The sequence below is a fragment of the Bufo bufo genome, chromosome 3 (assembly GCF_905171765.1).
Source record: "Bufo bufo chromosome 3, aBufBuf1.1, whole genome shotgun sequence".
NCBI classification, from domain to species: domain Eukaryota; kingdom Metazoa; phylum Chordata; class Amphibia; order Anura; family Bufonidae; genus Bufo; species Bufo bufo.
This window is the reverse complement of record NC_053391.1, coordinates 3459628-3472519: the sequence shown is the minus strand read 5'-3', so window position 1 is coordinate 3472519 and position 12892 is coordinate 3459628. Positions and strand designations below refer to the sequence as shown.

At 49.5% G+C, this 12892-nt stretch overlaps 1 protein-coding gene across 1 annotated transcript in view; it reads right to left on the bottom strand.

The window, feature by feature from the left end:
• Window positions 1-9234, bottom strand: part of LOC120993162 (immunoglobulin superfamily member 3-like) — a 40787-nt gene extending 31553 nt beyond the window's left edge. The window contains exon 1 of the mRNA XM_040421729.1: window positions 9167-9234. Coding sequence (XP_040277663.1) covers window positions 9167-9233 — 67 coding nt within the window. The 5' untranslated portion in view covers window position 9234. The remainder of the gene's footprint in view (window positions 1-9166) is intronic.
• Window positions 9235-12892: the final 3658 nt, after the last annotated feature.

Here is a 12892-nt window from a genome sequence, read left to right as displayed (position 1 = left end):
TAAGAGCAGTGCAGTTGTGGGGGGCAATGTGGATATGGGGGTCACCTGTATATAAGAGCAGTGCAGTTGTGGGGGGCAGTGTGGATATGGGGGTCACCTGTATATAAGAGCAGTGCAGTTGTGGGGTGCAGTGTGGATATGGGGGTCATCTGTATATAAGAGAAGTGCAAATGGGGGGTGCAGTGTGGATATGGGGGTCACCTGTATATAAGAGCAGTGCAGTTGTGGGGGGCAGTGTGGATATGGTGGTCACCTGTATATAAGAGCAGTGCAGTTGTGGGGTGCAGTGTGGATATAGGGGTCACCTGTATATAAGAGCAGTGCAGTTGTGGGGTGCAGTGTGGATATGAAGGCCACGTGTGTATAAGAGCAGTGCAGTTGTGGGGTGCAGTGTGGATATGGGGGACACCTGTGTATAAGAGCAGTTCAGTTGTGGGGTGCAGTGTGGATATGGGGGTCACCTGTATATAAGAGCAGTGCAGTTGTGGGGTGCAGTGTGGATATGGGGGTCACCTGTATATAAGAGCAGTGCATTTGTGGGGTGCAGTGTGGATATGGGGGTCACCTGTATATAAGAGCAGTGCAGTTGTGGGGTGCAGTGTGGATATGGGGGGGTCACCTGTATATAAGAGCAGTGCAGTTGTGGGGTGCAGTGTGGATATGGGGGTCACCTGTATATAAGAGCAGTGCAGTTGTGGGGTGCAGTGTGGATATGGGGGTCACCTGTATATAAGAGCAGTGCAGTTGTGGGGTGCAGTGTGGATATGGGGGTCACCTGTGTATAAGAGCAGTGCAGTTGTGGGGTGCAGTGTGGATATGGAGGACACCTGTGTATAAGAGCAGTGCAGTGTGGGGTGCAGTGTGGATATGGGGGGTCACCTGTATATAAGAGCAGTGCAGTGTGGGGTGCAGTGTGGATATGGGGGTCACCTGTGTATAAGAGCAGTGCAGTGTGGGGTGCAGTGTGGATATGGGGGTCACCTGTATATAAGAGCAGTGCAGTTGTGGGGTGCAGTGTGGATATGGGGGTCACCTGTATATAAGAGCAGTGCAGTTGTGGGGTGCAGTGTGGATATGGGGGTCACCTGTATATAAGAGCAGTGCAGTTGTGGGGTGCAGTGTGGATATGGGGGGGTCACCTGTATATAAGAGCAGTGCAGTTGTGGGGTGCAGTGTGGATATGGGGGTCCCCTGTATATAAGAGCAGTGCAGTTGTGGGGTGCAGTGTGGATATGGGGGTCACCTGTATATAAGAGCAGTGCAGTTGTGGGGTGCAGTGTGGATATGGGGGGGTCACCTGTATATAAGAGCAGTGCAGTTGTGGGGTGCAGTGTGGATATGGGGGTCACCTGTATATAAGAGCAGTGCAGTTGTGGGGTGCAGTGTGGATATGGGGGTCACCTGTATATAAGAGCAGTGCAGTTGTGGGGTGCAGTGTGGATATGGGGGTCACCTGTGTATAAGAGCAGTGCAGTTGTGGGGTGCAGTGTGGATATGGAGGACACCTGTGTATAAGAGCAGTGCAGTGTGGGGTGCAGTGTGGATATGGGGGTCACCTGTATATAAGAACAGTCCAGTTGTGGGGTGCAGTGTGGATATGGTGGTCACCTGTATATAAGAGCAGTGCAGTTGTGGCGGGCAGTGTGGATATGGGGGTCACCTGTATATAAGAGCAGTGCAGTTGTGGGGTGCAGTGTGGATATGGGGGTCACCTGTATATAAGAGCACTGCAGTTGTGGCGGGCAGTGTGGAAATGGGGGTCACCTGTATATAAGAGCAGTGCAGTTGTGGGGTGCAGTGTGGATATGGGGGTCACCTGTGTATAAGAGCAGTGCAGTTGTGGGGTGCAGTGTGGATATGGGGGACACCTGTGTATAAGAGCAGTGCAGTGTGGGGTGCAGTGTGGATATGGGGGTCACCTGTATATAAGAGCAGTGCAGTTGTGGGGTGCAGTGTGGATATGGGGGTCACCTGTATATAAGAGCAGTGCAGTTGTGGGGTGCAGTGTGGATATGGGGGTCACCTGTGTATAAGAGCAGTGCAGTTGTGGGGTGCAGTGTGGATATGGGGGTCACCTGTATATAAGAGCAGTGCAGTTGTGGGGTGCAGTGTGGATATGGGGGTCACCTGTATATAAGAGCAGTGCAGTTGTGGGGTGCAGTGTGGATATGGGGCTCACCTGTATATAAGAGCAGTGCAGTTGTGGCGGGCAGTGTGGATATGGGGGTCACCTGTATATAAGAGCAGTGCAGTTGTGGGGTGCAGTGTGGATATGGGGGTCACCTGTATATAAGAGCAGTGCAGTTGTGGGGTGCAGTGTGGATATGGGGGTCACCTGTATATAAGAGCAGTGCAGTTGTGGGGTGCAGTGTGGATATGGGGGGGTCACCTGTATATAAGAGCAGTGCAGTTGTGGGGTGCAGTGTGGATATGGGGGTCACCTGTATATAAGAGCAGTGCAGTTGTGGGGTGCAGTGTGGATATGGGGGTCACCTGTATATAAGAGCAGTGCAGTTGTGGGGTGCAGTGTGGATATGGGGGGGTCACCTGTATATAAGAGCAGTGCAGTTGTGGGGTGCAGTGTGGATATGGGGGTCACCTGTATATAAGAGCAGTGCAGTTGTGGGGTGCAGTGTGGATATGGGGGTCACCTGTATATAAGAGCAGTGGAGTTGTGGGGTGCAGTGTGGATATGGGGGTCACCTGTGTATAAGAGCAGTGCAGTTGTGGGGTGCAGTGTGGATATGGAGGACACCTGTGTATAAGAGCAGTGCAGTGTGGGGTGCAGTGTGGATATGGGGGTCACCTGTATATAAGAACAGTGCAGTTGTGGGGTGCAGTGTGGATATGGTGGTCACCTGTATATAAGAGCAGTGCAGTTGTGGCGGGCAGTGTGGATATGGGGGTCACCTGTATATATGAGCAGTGCAGTTGTGGGGTGCAGTGTGGATATGGGGGTCACCTGTATATAAGAGCACTGCAGTTGTGGGGTGCAGTGTGGATATGGGGGTCACCTGTGTATAAGAGCAGTGCAGTTGTGGGGTGCAGTGTGGATATGGGGGACACCTGTGTATAAGAGCAGTGCAGTGTGGGGTGCAGTGTGGATATGGGGGTCACCTGTATATAAGAGCAGTGCAGTTGTGGGGTGCAGTGTGGATATGGGGGTCACCTGTATATAAGAGCAGTGCAGTTGTGGGGTGCAGTGTGGATATGGGGGTCACCTGTGTATAAGAGCAGTGCAGTTGTGGGGTGCAGTGTGGATATGGGGGTCACCTGTATATAAGAGCAGTGCAGTTGTGGGGTGCAGTGTGGATATGGGGGTCACCTGTATATAAGAGCAGTGCAGTTGTGGGGTGCAGTGTGGATATGGGGCTCACCTGTATATAAGAGCAATGCAGTTGTGGCGGGCAGTGTGGATATGGGGGTCACCGGTATATAAGAGCAGTGCAGTTGTGGGGTGCAGTGTGGATATGGGGGTCACCTGTATATAAGAGCAGTGCAGTTGTGGATTGCAGTGTGGATATGGGGGGGTCACCTGTATATAAGAGAATTGCAGTTGTAGGGGGCAGTGTGGATATGGAGACACCTGTGTATAAGAGCAGTGCAGGTGTGGGGTGCAGTGTGGATATGGGGTTCACCTGTATATAAGAGCAGTGCAGTTGTGGGGGGCAGTGTGGATATGGGGGTCACCTGTGTATAAGAGCAGTGCAGTTGTGGGGTGCAGTGTGGATATGGGGGTCACCTGTATATAAGAGCAGTGCAGTTGTGGGGTGCAGTGTGAATATGGGGGTTACCTGTATATCAGAGGAGTGCAGTGTGGGGTGCAATGTGGATATGGGGGTCACCTGTATATAAGAGCAGTGCAGTTGTGGGGTGCAGTGTGGATATGGGGGTCACCTGTGTATAAGAGCAGTCCCGTTGTGGGGTGCAGTGTGCATATGGGGGTCACCTGTATATAAGAGCAGTGCAGTGATGGGGGTCACCTGTATATAAGAGCAGTGCAGTTGTGGGGTGCAGTGTGGATATGGGGGTCACCTGTATATAAGAGCAGTGCAGTTGTGGGGTGCAGTGTGGATATGGGGGTCACCTGTATATAAGAGCAGTGCAGTTGTGGGGGCAGTGTGGATATGGGGGTCACCTGTATATAAGAGCAGTGCAGTTGTGGGGTGCAGTGTGAATATGGGGGTTACCTGTATATCAGAGGAGTGCAGTGCGGGGTGCAGTGTGGATATGGGGGGTCACCTGTATATAAGAGCAGTGCAGTGATGGGGGTCACCTGTATATAAGAGCAGTGCAGTTGTGGGGCGCAGTGTGGATATGGGGGTCACCTGTATATAAGAGCAGTGCAGTTGTGGGGTGCAGTGTGGATATGGGGGACACCTGTGTATAAGAGCAGTGCAGTGTGTGGTGCAGTGTGGATATGGGGGTCACCTGTATATAAGAGCAGTGCAGTTGTGGGGTGCAGTGTGGATATGGGGGTCACCTGTATATAAGAGCAGTGCAGTTGTGGGCTTCAGTCTTGATATGGGGGTCACCTGTATATAAGAGCAGTGCAGTGATGGGGGTCACCTGTATATAAGAGCAGTGCAGTGATGGGGGTCACCTGTATATAAGAGCAGTGCAGTGATGGGGGTCACCTGTATATAAGAGCAGTGCAGTTGTGGGGTGCAGTGTGGATATGGGGGTCACCTGTATATAAGAGCAGTGCAGTTGTGGGGTGCAGTGTGGATATGGGGGACACCTGTGTATAAGAGCAGTGCAGTGTGGGGTGCAGTGTGGATATGGGGGTCACCTGTATATAAGAGCAGTGCAGTTGTGGGGTGCAGTGTGGATATGGGGGGTCACCTGTATATTTGAGCAGTGCAGTTGTGGGGTGCAGTGTGGATATGGGGGACACCTGTATATAAGAGCAGTGCAGTGTGGGGTGCAGTGTGGATATGGGGGTCACCTGTATATAAGAGCAGTGCAGTTGTGGGGTGCAGTGTGGATATGGGGGTCACCTGTATATAAGAGCAGTGCAGTTGTGGGGTGCAGTGTGGATATGGGGGACACCTGTGTATAAGAGCAGTGCAGTGTGTGGTGCAGTGTGGATATGGGGGTCACCTGTATATAAGAGCAGTGCAGTTGTGGGGTGCAGTGTGGATATGGGGGTCACCTGTATATAAGAGCAGTGCAGTTGTGGGGTGCAGTGTGGATATGGTGGTCACCTGTATATAAGAGCAGTGCAGTTGTGGGGTGCAGTGTGGATATGGGGGTCACCTGTATATAAGAGCAGTGCAGTTGTGGGGTGCAGTGTGGATATGGGGGACACCTGTGTATAAGAGCAGTGCAGTGTGTGGTGCAGTGTGGATATGGGGGTCACCTGTATATAAGAGCAGTGCAGTTGTGGGGTGCAGTGTGGATATGGGGGTCACCTGTGTATAAGAGCAGTGCAGTTGTGTGGTGCAGTGTGGATATGGGGGTCACCTGTATATAAGAGCAGTGCAGTTGTGGGGTGCATTGTGGATATGGTGGTCACCTGTATATAAGAGCAGTGCAGTTGTGGGGTGCAGTGTGGATATGGGGGTCACCTGTGTATAAGAGCAGTGCAGTTGTGGGGTGCAGTGTGGATATGGGGGTCACCTGTATATAAGAGCAGTGCAGTTGTGGGGTGCAGTGTGGATATGGGGGTCACCTGTATATAAGAGCAGTGCAGTTGTGGGGTGCAGTATGGATATGGGGGTCACCTGTGTATAAGAGCAGTGCAGTTGTGGGGTGCAGTGTGGATATGGGGGTCACCTGTATATAAGAGCAGTGCAGTGTGGGGTGCAGTGTGGATATGGGGGTCACCTTTATATAAGAGCAGTGCAGTTGTGGGGTGCAGTGTGGATATGGGGGTCACCTGTATATAAGAGCAGTGCAGTTGTGGGGTGCAGTGTGGATATGGGGGACACCTGTGTATAAGAGCAGTGCAGTGTGGGGTGCAGTGTGGATATGGGGGTCACCTGTATATAAGAGCAGTGCAGTGTGGGACTGGGGGGGGTTGGAGGAGTTGGTCTTCCCCTATCAGACACCTTCTCTTACAGCCCAGCTCCACTGCCACCCTCCATTACGCTCACCTCATTTGAAGTACACTCTGTTCGCATCTACTCTCCCTCCAACCTTCAAGTAGCCGTCATTTACCGCCCCCCAGGCCAAGCCACCATCTTTCTTGACCACTTTAACACCTGGCTACTACACTTTCTGCCGACATCCCCTGTCATCATGGGTGACTTCATCATCCCCATTGACACCTGCCACTCGGCCGCCTCTAAACTCCTATCGCTCTCTTCCTCCTTTGACCTCTCACAGTGGTCGTCAGCTCCCACCCACAGAGATGGTCACACTCTGGATCTGATCTTCACCCGCCTCTGCCCCCTATGTAGTAACCTTTCTGATTCGCCTCTCCCCCTCTCCGACCACAGCCTACTCACCTTCTCTTCACTGGTCTCTTCTGCTGCTCCCCCGGTCCACACACCAGTACACCCCCGCAGGAACCTCAAACATCTCGACTTTCGCTTGCTCTCTGACTCTCTTCTGCCACTCTCTACCATCTGTTCCCTCCAAGACCCAGATGCTGCCACCACCCTGCATAATGCTCCATTCAGACATCCGTAACAATGTGCATTCCGCAATTGAGGACAAGAATAGGACATGTTCTATTTTTTTTGGGAAAGGAATTGCAGACCCGGAAGTGCGGGTCCGCAATTCAGTATCTGGGCAGCACATTGTGCTGCCCCATAGAAATGAATGGGTCCGCAATTCCATTCCACAAAATGCGGAACAGAATTGCGGACGTGTGAATGGACCCTAACACCACAATAAGTACAGCTCTGGACACTGCTGCTCCCAACAAATACACAACAAATCCTGAAAAACCAACAGACAACCCTGGAACACCAACCTGACCAAAAATCTCAGACTAGCTTCCAGGGCTGCTGATCGGCGATGGAAGAAATCCCACCCTAAAGATCACTTCACCGCATACAAACAATCCCTCCTCATGTTCAAGTCCTCACTCGCTGATGGGAAGCAGGCGACTTCTCATCTCTCATATCTTCTCTGGCCCACAGCCCTAAAAAACTTTTTAACACTTAACTATCTTCTCCGTCCCCCAGCGCCCCCACCCTCTACTCTCTTCTCAGCTGAGGACTTTGCCAAATACTTCAAACAAAAAATAGTCAACATCAGAGAAAGCTTCACTACACAGTCCCCACAGACCCTCTACACAACTGCTCAGTCCTCTTCTCCCAAAAGCTGCTTCTCCACCATTACAGAAGAAAAACTCTCCACTCTACTCTCCAGATCACATCTCACCACCTGTGCACTTGACCCAATCCCATCCCACCTCATCCCTAACCTCACCACAGTGTTTATCCCAGCCCTATCTCATCTCTTCAACCTATCACTAACCTCTGGTGTCTTCCCCTCTGCTTTTAAACATGCTACCATTACACCCATCCTCAAAAAGCCTTCACTTGACCCATCTTCTTTGTCCAGTTATCGCCCCATATCACTTCTTCCATATGCCTCAAAGCTACTTGAGCAACATGTCCATTCTGAACTGTCCTCCCACCTCTCCTCCTGCTCCCTCTTTGACCGGCTACAACCTGGTTTCCGACCCCACCACTCGACTGAGACTGCCCTCACCAAAGTCACCAATGACCTACTGACAGCCAAAACCAAGAAACAATACTCTGTCCTCCTTCTTGACCTGTCCTCTGCCTTCTCCATTACTCTGTCCTCCTTCTCCTTGACCTGTCCTCTGCCTTCGACACTGTCGACCACTCCCTTCTGTTACAAACTCTCTCATCTCTTGGCATCACTGACCTGGGCCTCTCCTGGATCACACCATACCTCACAGACCGGACGTTTAGGGTCTCCCACTCCCGCACCACCTCCTCATCTCATTCCCTCTCTGTTGGTGTCCCGCAAGGCTCTGTCCTAGGACCCCTGCTCTTCTCTATCTACACTTTTGGCCTGGGACATCTCATAGAGTCCCATGGCTTTCAGTATCACTCCTACGCTGACGACACCACAACTCTACCTCTCTGGTCCAGACATCACCACCTTACTATCAAGAATCCCACAATGTCTATCTTCTATATCTTTCTTCATCTTTCTCTTTCTAAAACTTAACATGGATAAAACAGAATTCATCATCTTTCCCTCATCTTGCTCAACCCCCCCAACAGACCTATCTATCACGATCAATGGCTGCACACTCTCCCCGGTCAACCAAGTCCGCTGCCTTGGAGTGACCTTGGATTCTGCCCTCTCCTTCCGACCGCACATCCAAGCCCTTTCCACCACCTGCCACCTCCAACTCAAAAACATCTCCCACATCCGCGCTTTCCTCAACTTTGAATCTGCAAAAATTCTTGTACATGCCCTCATCATCTCCCGCCTAGACTACTGCAACACTCTCCTCTGTGGCCTTCCATCTAGCACTCTCGCACCCCTCCAATCTATCCTCAACTCTGCTGCCCGACTAATCCACCTCTCACCCTGTTACTCCTCTGCCTCTCCCCTCTGCCAATCCCTTTACTGGCTCCCCATTGCCCAACGAATTCACTTCAAAGTACTAACAAATACATACAAGGCGTCCATAACCTGTCCCCTCCCTACATCTCTGAGCTACTTTCCCGATACACCCCCACACGCACTCTCCGATCCTCACAAGACCTCCTCCTCTCCTCTCCTCTTATTGCCTCTTCCCACAATCTCCTCCAGGATTTCTCCTGTGCATCCCCCACACTCTGGAACTCGCTGCCCCAACATATCAGACTCTCACCTACAGTGGAATCCTTCAAAAGAAACCTGAAAACCACCTCTTCAGACAAGCCGACAACCAGTGACCCTGCTGCCTCTATACCGCCATGACTTGCTTCACCCTCACCTACTGTGTCCTTCTCCCATACCATGTAGATTGTAAGCCTCGCGGGCAGGGCCCTCTCTCCTTCTGTACCAGTCTGTAACTCGTCTTGTTTATGATTAGTGCAATTGTCTGTATTATGTATGTGCACCGCTTATCATATGTACAGCGCTATGGAATGAATGGCGCTTTAATAATAAATAATAATAATAATATGGGGGTCACCTGTATATAAGAGCAGTGCAGTGCGGATATGGGGGGATATGGACTCACCTGTGTAGAGTAGCAGAGCGGCTGTGAGCAGACATTGCAGTGCGGTGCTGTGAGGTGTGAGGTACATGATGCCTCCTTGGTCCTGTGTCCACTGCTGGGCTCTTTATATTCTGGATGTTGTTGATAGGATTAGGGAGGGGACACAGCGCAGGGGCCCGGGCATTGTGCGGTAATAGCTCTGCTGCATCTACAACCAATCAATGTCTGATTAATGGTGTAGCTTCATGTACAGATGTATCTAATCCTGTACTGTGTGATACTGTCTGCTGAGCTGTGTATCTAATCCGGTCCTGTGTGATACTGTCTGCTGAGCTGTGTATCTAATCCTGTCCTGTGAGATACTGTCTGCAGAGCTGTGTATCTAATCCTATCCTGTGTGATACTGTCTGCTGAGCTGTATCTAATCCTATCCTGTGTGATACTGCCTGCTGAGCTGTGTATCTAATCCTATCCTGCGTGATACTGTCTGCTGAGCTGTGTATCTAATCCTATCCTGTGTGATACTGTCTGCTGAGTTGTGTATCTAATTCTATCCTGTGTGATATTGTCTGCTGAGCTGTGTATCTAATCATATCCTGTGTGATACTGTCTGCTGAGCTTTGTATCTAATTCTATCCTGTGTGATACTGTCTGCTGAGCTGTGTATCTAATCCTATCCTGTGTGATACTGTCTGCTGAGCTGTGTATCTAATCCTATCCTGTGTGATACAGTCTGCTGAGCTGTGTATCTAATCCTATCCTGTGTGATACTGTCTGCTGAGCTTTGTATCTAATCCTATCCTGTGTGATACAGTCTGCTGAGCTGTGTATCTAATCCTATCCTGTGTGATACTGACTGCTGAGCTGTGTATCTAATCCTATCCTGTGTGATACTGACTGCTGAGCTGTGTATCTAATCCTGTCCTGTGTGATACTGTCTGCTGAGCTGTGTATCTAATCCTATCCTGTGTGATACAGTCTGCTGAGCTGTGTATCTAATCCTGTCCTGTGTGATACTGTCTGCTGAGCTGTGTATCTAATCCTATCCTGTGTGATACTGCCTGCTGAGCTGTGTATCTAATCCTATCCTGTGTGATACTGTCTGCTGAGCTGTGTATCTAATCCTATCCTGTGTGATACTGACCGCTGAGCTGTGTATCTAATCCTATCCTGTGTGATACTGTCTGCTGAGCTGTGTATCTAATCCTATCCTGTGTGATACTGTCTGCTGAGCTGTGTATCTAATCCTGTCCTGTGTGATACTGTCTGCTGAGCTGTGTATCTAATCCTATCCTGTGTGATACTGCCTGCTGAGTTGTGTATCTAATCCTATCCTGTGTGATACAGTCTGCTGAGCTGTGTATCTAATCCTGTCCTGTGTGATACTGTCTGCTGAGCTGTGTATCTAATCCTATCCTGTGTGATACTGACTGCTGAGCTGTGTATCTAATCCTGTCCTGTGTGATACTGTCTGCTGAGCTGTGTATCTAATCCTATCCTGTGTGATACTGTCTGCTGAGCTGTATATCTAATCCTATCCTGTGTGATACTGTCTGCTGAGCTGTGTATCTAATCCTATCCTGTGTGATACTGCCTGCTGAGCTGTGTATCTAATCCTGTCCTGTGTGATACTGTCTGCTGAGCTGTGTATCTAATCCTGTGTGATACTGTCTGCTGAGCCGTGTATCTAATCCTATCCTGTGTGATACTACCTGCTGAGCCGTGTATCTAATCCTATCCTGTGTGATACTGTCTGCTGAGCTGCGTATCTAATCCTACCCTGTGTGATACAGTCTGCTGAGCTGTGTATCTAATCCTATCCTGTGTGATACAGTCTGCTGAGCTGTGTATCTAATCCTATCCTGTGTGATACTGTCTGCTGAGCTGCGTATCTAATCCTACCCTGTGTGATACAGTCTGCTGAGCTGTGTATCTAATCCTATCCTGTGTGATACAGTCTGCTGAGCTGTGTATCTAATCCTGTCCTGTGTGATACTGTCTGCTGAGCTGTGTATCTAATCCTATCCTGTGTGATACTGTCTGCTGAGCTGTGTATCTAATCCTGTCCTGTGTGATACTGTCTGCTGAGCTGTGTATCTAATCCTGTCCTGTGTGATACTGTCTGCTGAGCTGTGTATCTAATCCTATACTGTGTGATACTGTCTGCTGAGCTGTGTATCTAATCCTATTCTGTGTGATACTGTCTGCTAAACTGTGTATCTAATCCTATCCTGTGTGATACTGTCTGCTTAGCTGTGTATCTAATCCTATCATGTGTGATACTGTCTGCTGAGCTGTGTATCTAATCCTATCCTGTGTGATACTGTCTGCTGAGCTGTGTATCTAATCCTATCCTGTGTGATACTGTCTGCTGAGCTGTGTATCTAATCCTATCATGTGTGATACTGTCTGCTGAGCTGTGTATCTAATACTGTCCTGTGTGATACTGTCTGCTGAGCTGTGTATCTAATCCTGTCCTGTGTGATACTGTCTGCTGAGCTGTGTATCTAATCCTATCCTGTGTGATACTGTCTGCTTAGCTGTGTATCTAATCCTATCATGTGTGATACTGTCTGCTGAGCTGTGTATCTAATCCTATCCTGTGTGATACTGTCTGCTGAGCTGTGTATCTAATCCTATCCTGTGTGATACTGTCTGCTGAGCTGTGTATCTAATCCTATCATGTGTGATACTGTCTACTGAGCTGTGTATCTAATACTGTCCTGTGTGATACAGTCTGCTGAGCTGTGTATCTAATCCTAACCTGTGTGATACTGTCTGCTGAGCTGTGTATCTAATCCTATCCTGTGTGATACAGTTTGCTGAGCTGTGTATCTAATACTGTCCTGTGTGATACTGTCTGCTGAGCTGTGTATCTAATCCTATCCTGTGTGATACTGTCTGCTGAGCTGTGTATCTAATCCTATCCTGTGTGATACTCCCTGCTGAGCAGTGTATCTAATCCTATCCTGTGTGATACTGTCTGCTGAGCTGTGTATCTAAACCTATCCTGTGTGATGCTGACTGCTGAGCTGTGTATCTAATCCTATCCTGTGTGATACTGTCTGCTGAGCTGTGTATCTAATCCTATCCTGTGTGATACTCCCTGCTGAGCAGTGTATCTAATCCTATCCTGTGTGATACTGTCTGCTGAGCTGTGTATCTAAACCTATCCTGTGTGATGCTGACTGCTGAGATGTGTATCTAATCCTATCCTGTGTGATACTGTCTGCTGAGCTGTGTATCTAATCCTATCCTGTGTGATACTGTCTGCTGAGCTGTGTATCTAATCCTATCCTGTGTGATACTGTCTGCTGAGCGGTGTATCTAATCCTATCCTGTGTGATACTGTCTGCTGAGCTGTGTATCTAATCCTATCCTGTGTGATACAGTCTGCTGAGATGTGTATCTAATCCTATCCTGTGTGATACAGTCTGCTGAGCTGTGTATCTAATCCTATCCTGTGTGATACTGTCTGCTGAGCTGTGTATCTAATCCTATCCTGTGTGATACTGTCTGCTGAGCTGTGTATCTAATCCTGTCCTGTGTGATACCCTCTGCTGAGCTGTGTATCTAATCCTATCCTGTGTGATACTGTCTGCTGAGCTGTGTATCTAATCCTATCCTGTGTGATACTGTCTGCTGAGCTATGTATCTAATCCTATCCTGTGTGATACAGTCTGCTGAGCTGTGTATCTAATCCTATCCTGTGTGATAGTCTGCTGAGCTGTGTATCTAATCCTGTCC